Source organism: Sinocyclocheilus grahami, unplaced genomic scaffold (genome assembly GCF_001515645.1).
Source record: "Sinocyclocheilus grahami isolate Dianchi unplaced genomic scaffold, SAMN03320097.WGS_v1.1 scaffold682.1, whole genome shotgun sequence".
In the NCBI taxonomy this organism is placed as follows: domain Eukaryota; kingdom Metazoa; phylum Chordata; class Actinopteri; order Cypriniformes; family Cyprinidae; genus Sinocyclocheilus; species Sinocyclocheilus grahami.
The window spans coordinates 726,479-733,767 of record NW_015505861.1 but is presented as its reverse complement, the minus strand read 5'-3'; the positions used below and the strand labels follow the sequence as shown (position 1 = coordinate 733,767).

Sequence of the window (7,289 nt, the reverse complement as noted above, 5' to 3'; positions counted from 1 at the left end):
ATATATATATATATATATATATATATATATATATACATACCTGTAGATATTTCATAATAACATTCCACGTGATTCGTGCTCTCTGGCTCATACTGAGCTACAAGAGTTGAATAACCTGTTCTAGCCAATGTCTCTCGATGATGTCATTCAATCATGATGCATCACACTAACACAAGAGTCTAATGAGATCATCTTTAACTGATAATTACTCCTCGCCGACTGTTCTCTTTCAGTTCTCCAATAGAAATTCAGTCACTCATGAAAACAAATGATTACCGTCTTCTGATGGCAGAATCCAACGTCCAGGGGATGTTTGTGGCTCCCAGCACTAGAATCCCTTCATTGTCATTACCAACACCTATGAAGACATTATTGTATTAGATAGTATTCATGGTTCATTAAAACACCATAAAAACTGATAAATGATAATGATAAATAATCATTTTTAATATCACAATGTGATTTTTTTAATCTGTATTTTTTGTCCTGAAAAACAGATCAGATTGTGACAAATATGTAAGATTTTGATTATATGATTTTACATTACTGCATTTCAGACAAACAAAGCCTAGTCAATAACTCAACCGTTTCTTTAAGGTGTGTTTAATAAGGATTGGAGCTAAACTCCAACCAGGAGCAGGATTTGACATCCCTGTTAATGAGGATCGTAACAGGTCTAAAAGGCTCACCTTGCATCTGAACCAGAAACTCGGTCTTGATTCTGCGAGCTGCTTCACTTTCATTCTCGCTCCTGGAGCCGCAGAGTGAATCGATCTCATCGATGAAGATAATAGAGGGCTTGTGCTCTCGAGCCAAAGTGAACAAATTCTTCACCAGCCTGAGGGGATGAAAGGAAACGTTTAGACATCGCATGGCATCATTTTGACCATCTAATCAGGTGACAAGCAACTTTAACCAATCAAAACTCTAGATCTCACTCTGTATCATTTTCCTAAAAAAGTAGAGAATCTGAAAGAGTGGCCATGAAAACTAATTTCATTTATAGGTCAGTTGGTGAATTTGCTCGGTACCAAATTCTGTTCACAGATCCCACAAACAAACTGCACTTAAATAGGTCTGCTCTGTCTGGAAATTTAAGCACAATAAGTCGACTTGCATTCTATGTAAATGAAATGACAAATCACAGTCACTTTAAATGGATAGTTCATGCAAAAATTAAAATTCTGTCATCATTTAGTCACCGTCAAGCTGTTCCAAACCTGTATGACTTTCTTTCTTCCGTTGAACACAAAAGATATTTTGAAGAATATTGGTCCCCATTGACTTCCATAATATGAAAAAAACACTATTGAAGTCAATGGCTACCAGCAACTGTTTGTTACCAACATTCTTCAAAATATTTTCTTTTGTGTTCAACAGAAGAAAGAAATTCAGGCAGGTTTGTAACAAGTGAAGGATGAGTAAATAATGACTAATTTTTGCATGAACTATCCCTTAAAATGGTCTCTGTCAATCAGAGCATGACGCAAACTGTGAAAAAATCTGAAGGCTCCTTTATATAATGATTTGCACAGAAACCACAGCTGTCTATGTCACCCTCCAATGAAGTTTTGCAGTGTTGCACATCATGGCACTTTTTTATATCCCTTATTTTGTATGACATATACTTTGAAAATAAACAGAGTTATTAATAGCTGATTTGAAACGTATGATTATGCATTTCTGAATCAACATTTCCCCACACCTGATACAGTATTGTTGCCTGTACTCTTCACATTTCAGTGTAAATTATTACAAAACACACATTTCATCAAACATATTTTATATGTTCACTTTCTGGTGAACACCTATGTGGATTGCCAAAAATTTGGTGTGTTGGTGCAAAAAATTGGTCGTCGTGCCTAACGACGCCCCTTAGCTCTTATAAATTCACTGTAAACCACGGCTTCATGGGGCTTATTGCTTAATTTGAGCTCTGTGCTTATCTGCTGCAATTAAAATCTGAGAAACATACAAAAGGGAGCAAAGCGTAGAGCGGTAAGCAAGAACGTCTGAACAGTAGCGAAGCTCAACACAAGAAAAAAACTTAAACTGCTAAAACAGCTAAAGGTAACCGGCATCATTCCTCACAAGACTCACTTTTCACTCTCTCCCAGCCATTTAGATACCAGATCAGAGGAGGAAATGGAAAAAAAGGTGGAGTTGTTGGCTTCTGTCGCTACTGCTTTGGCCAGGTAAGATTTGCCCGTTCCAGGAGGCCCGAAGAGAAGGATGCCCCTCCAGGGAGTTCTTTTACCTGAGACAGAAATAATTTGTATTATTAATGGTCTTCTCTGTCAACAGTTCCTTTTACAGGGTATTGGTACAGTTGCACTTTTGATATACCCATACTGGCACTGCTGACCACTAAACACTTAAAGGGGACATAACACACACCGTTTCTGCCAATGTCATGTTAATCTTGAGTATCTATAGTGTAGTATTGCATCCTTCATATCTCCGAAGAGTCTTTAGTTTTATCAGATTTATAAAAGAAAGATACAGCTTTACGCTTCTCTCCAAGAACAGCCGAGCTCCATCTTTCAGTATCAAACGATCTAAAAATCCAGCATCGGACTGGGCCTCGTTTATAAAACATCTGTCACTGAAATGACGGGAACAAACAAACACACGTGCACAACTCCGTTGCAGCCCCGGAAAAATAAACTGCATCCACTGTTCACGTAACGCTGGGTTCTTTGGGAAGCGGAACAAGGTTATCTTTCCCTCACAACCAAAAACACAGTTCTTTGGAGACATTCCTATCGAGCAAATCAAATGCAGCGCTGCCGACGACTTCCGTGACCTGAATGAAGCACATTGATGGGCTGCTCTTGCTCTGGTTGATGTGTGCATGCGTTCTTCCAGGAGAAGCGCCCATACAAGGAATTCCGCACCATGACATCATGAAGGGCCATGCTCGAAAAAAACGTTCCGAAACTTATACAAACCCGGAAGTAGGGTTGTGACCGTGAGGAAATTTTCCCACAGGTTAATCGACGTGTGACAACACCGATAATACCAGTATCACCATGGGGGCGTTCCCACTTGTCCTCGCTTTCCTTCGCTTTTAAATAGCTTGTAAAAGTGGCGTGCGCTTTTAGAGTCAATTGCTTGAATGCAACAACAAAATACAACGTCAAACTCACTTTAGCATAAGGCCTATATATAAAACATAGAACTTTTATTAACAAAACGAATAAAAATACACCATGCTATAGGGCAGGCTACGCCTAATATAAAATAACAAATAACTTACAGAAAGTTTAAATAGGTAGCTATACAAAACTGGACATAAGTAAACATGTATAATATATAACCAAATAAATAAGAAACATAGAAAGTTTATTAGCAAAACGAGTAAGAAAGCTTGGAGGCACGGCATACACCTTGATGTAACAAAAACAAAAAAAATGACACAAAGTTTAAATAAAGTAAAAATCAGCAAACACTGTGGAACCAATTAAATAAGTAACGAATGTTTAAAAAAACTTTCAAAATCACCTTAGATAAATGGCAAAAATCAAAAGGCTTTTCAAAATCCAAAATATTGCCAAACAGGCGCTTTTGCATCTAGTTTCGAAGCTAAATCATCCGCCATCGTCGTGTCTGTCTCACCTCACTCGTCTTGTCAGTCAGCTCGACTCACTCTCCTCACTGGAGAAATTAAATCTGATCTGTGATGCGACTGTCGTTCGGCATGCTGCATTGAGCAGCCGTGTTCAGTTTTTAATTGTAGTGTCTGTTCTTTTACTGAACTAAATGATTTTTATTACTATAAATAAATCAAAACGACGGTGGGGGTCGGTGCCGCGGTGGCCAAGTGACGTAACCGGTGTTGCGGCTTAACAACGGTATCACCGTCAGCACCGTCTATCGCGGCAAGCCTACCCGGAAGGAGTGTATTTGGCACAGAAATACTCCCGTCATACATCCAACAAATTTTTTTAAACTTTGGCCATGCTTAGCATGAGAATCCAACTCTTTAGCAGCGTAAATAACTCAGAATGCATGTAATAGCATTAGACCTCCCCTTTAAAACTTTAACCCCCGGTTTCACAGACAAGGCTTAAGCCTAGTCCTAGACCAAAATGTAAGTCTGAGCGGTTTCAACTGAAAGAAACTTGCACTGACTGATCTTAAAATATATCAGTGCCTTTGTTTTGTCTCAAGATGCACACCAGTAATGTTTTTTCCTAAGCACGTTCATAAAAATTGCTTAAATGTCCTAATTGAACTTTGATCTAATCCTGGCTTACTCTAAGCCTTGTCTGTGAAACCGGGTCTAAGAGTATTGTATGAAAGCAGCATCCCATTAGTTGATAGTGATATAGCCACTTGCCTGTGAAGAGATGTGGGAATTTGATCGGCAGAATGACGGCTTCTTTCAAAGCCTCTTTGGCCCCCTCTAACCCAGCAACATCATTCCATTTAATATTCGGCTTCTCCATGACAATGGCTCCTGTGATAAAAGATCAGACAATAAGATTAAAAACGCGTTACCAAAAAAAGTAATTTTGTTCATTTTGAAAGATGGGGAATAACTTACCTGAAAGTTGATTCTGAAATTTCTTTTTTTCTGGGTCTTCTCCTTCTCCATCACTCTCAGTCCTAGGGTTAAAAATACAATAGGAAATATATGGGGTCAGTCATTTTTTTTAATACCATTATTCAGCAAGGTCACATACAATTGATCAAAAGTGACAGTAAAGATATTTAGAACGTAACAAAATACTTATATTTCAAAAGATGTCTGTTCTTTTGAACGTTCTATTAATTAAAGAAAGCTGAAATAAAATGTATGACTTAAATGGTTTTCAACATCGTTAATAATCAGAAATGTTTCTTGAGCAGCAAATCAGCATATTAGAATGATTTCTGAAGGATCATGTGACGCTGAAGACTGGAGTAATGATGCTGAAAATTCAGCTTTGATCACAGGAATAAATTACATTTTTAAACATTTATAAATGTTTTCTTTTTTTAAAATTATAATAATATTTCACAATATCACTGTTACTATATTTCTGATCAAATAAATGCAGCCTTGGTGAGCAGAAGAAACCTCTTCCAAAAACACTTTAAAAAAATCTAACCAACCCTAAACTAATTAATGGTTATATAAATAGCATAACAGCAAAGGGGGAAGTTCACAGTCTCAGTTGCTAACACAGCTTTGCATAGACACATGAGAACACACGCTAGCAGTTAGGAATATGCAAAACCACATATTTTCAAATATGGGCTGAATGATCAAGCCCTGTATAATTAGGGTCCACCAGAGCCAGATTTGATTAATTTTTTTTAAGCAGGGCATTCACACTGGACATGTTATTGTGTTCAGAAAAAAGTCTAGACCCTGAATATAAGACCACCGCGTTTTTTCAGATGCATTTCCAAGAAAAAAACATCGTCTTATATTCGGGTCAATACGGTAGCAGTTAATCAATTTCGATGTTTTGATTCACAGAAATCAAGCACACATTACAAATGAATGAATTATTGACATGTCAAAGTCTAGACCCTGAATATAAGACGACCGCGTTTTTTCAGATGCGTTTCCAAGAAAAAAAACATCGTCTTATATTCGGATCAATACGGTAGCAGTTAATCAATTTCGATGTTTTGATTCACAGAAATCAAGCACACATTACAAATGAATGCATGTATATGTTTGTATTTACTCAGTGAACATCAAATGCACAGCACCCACCCTTTGTCACTGGACTGTGACTCCTTCACTGGTTTCGCTGGGGCTTTCTCTTTCTTCTTCAAGTATTCTTTCAGCTTCTCAGCCCGGTCTAAATATTCGGCACATTTGGCCCGAATGCTTTGTTTGGCCTTGTCACCCTGTGCTTCATCTTAATTAAAAAAATAATAAAACAGTTAAAGGTATAGAGGTGACTGAAAGCTGCCACTGTTGTGTCAAATGCTGTAACGTCTTCTCATGCTTTTAGCAAACTATTATAATCTGAATAAAAAAATAAACAGCAAGACCGGAATAATACTCTTGATGTTTGTCTGTTTTCTGTTGCTGAAATCACTCTATTTTACAGATAGACATAAACAAAGATTTCAGCTGCATACTTACATTTGACAACATGCAGAAAATACTGAACAGCATGCTGATAAAGACGCAGGGCCTCTTCGTAGTTTTCAGCCTTGTCCTCCTGAGCTGCCTTACCGGCCAGATCTATAGCTTTCTGTGGGGTAAACAGCATTATTTCAGAATGGGGTTGAGGAAAAGCAATGCAGCTATTAAGTAATTAATGCAGTTTTATTGTCCTAACATGCACCGGATGGGCAATTTCAGGCATGGTTACATGAAAGCACCTAAATTAGACACTTCAGGACACCCTACTTCTCAAACAAACAAAAAACATAGCGTTCTCTAGAACAATGAGCCAGATATTAATAGATGTAACCAATCTATAACTGTATTCATATAAGCACAAAACATAATGTATACCTAAACTTCAAAGTCAACACCTAACTGGTTATAGTTAGCTCATCTGATCTTTACCTGCTAACGTCGTTGTCTGATTAACATTTAATCATACATTTAATCAAGACTGATTCCGGCCATTAGAGGTTTGTTAGTGTATTTAGATTATATGACAGAAGTTTAAAGAAAACACGAGGGTGCTAGTAAGACACGGCGACAACTTCTTCACAGCAAAATGACTGCCTTCAAAAATAGATATTTACAAATTAAGTTTAAACTTAATATTTATCTTAATTAAGCCCATAAGTTAACATTCTTGCTGTCGGTTTGATAAACTATGAGAGCATTTGTTTGCCAACTTACCTGTAAGTTGTTGTTGGCAGCCATAGGGGCTGAAAAAGCCAAGAGCGACGGCGTGTTATGGAAAAATAAAGACAGTGATATATGAACAAACGGTCGCGTTTTTCCAAGCAAACAACGAGGGTTGTAAGTTTATGATTTTTCAATACTCTAGAATAACAGAGGAGAAAAAAACAACTTCCGCATTAAAATGTCGAATGTCACTTCCGCCTTCACGCTCACGTGTTCCAAAAAATGTCGTGCGTCATACGGCAAGACACGCCCATTTGGCGCGCCCTCCGGTTTCAGGAAAAAAAAACAAGTCATTCCTACGTAATAAAAGTTGTACGTGACATAACTGGAATTAATATTTTTAAAAATGTATGTAGCCTACAAGTTGTCATATGTGATTTAATTTCATCCAGTTTAATAATGACAATTTCTGTTTGCCAAAACATTGAATTTATATTTTTGCAATACATTACATTGCCTTTTAATTAATTAT

The 7,289-nt window shown here is 37.3% G+C and overlaps 1 protein-coding gene across 1 annotated transcript in view; it reads right to left on the bottom strand.

Moving 5' to 3' along the window:
• Positions 1–7,020, bottom strand: part of LOC107559380 (vacuolar protein sorting-associated protein 4B) — a 15,489-nt gene extending 8,469 nt beyond the window's left edge. Inside the window, exons 1-8 of the mRNA XM_016243176.1 lie at positions 6,809–7,020; positions 6,092–6,203; positions 5,714–5,861; positions 4,550–4,611; positions 4,343–4,462; positions 2,101–2,257; positions 690–838; positions 277–358 (exon numbers count right to left, since the gene is read on the bottom strand). Coding sequence (XP_016098662.1) covers positions 277–358; positions 690–838; positions 2,101–2,257; positions 4,343–4,462; positions 4,550–4,611; positions 5,714–5,861; positions 6,092–6,203; positions 6,809–6,832 — 854 coding nt within the window. The 5' untranslated portion in view covers positions 6,833–7,020. The remainder of the gene's footprint in view (positions 1–276; positions 359–689; positions 839–2,100; positions 2,258–4,342; positions 4,463–4,549; positions 4,612–5,713; positions 5,862–6,091; positions 6,204–6,808) is intronic.
• Between the last annotated feature and the right edge of the window lie 269 nt (positions 7,021–7,289).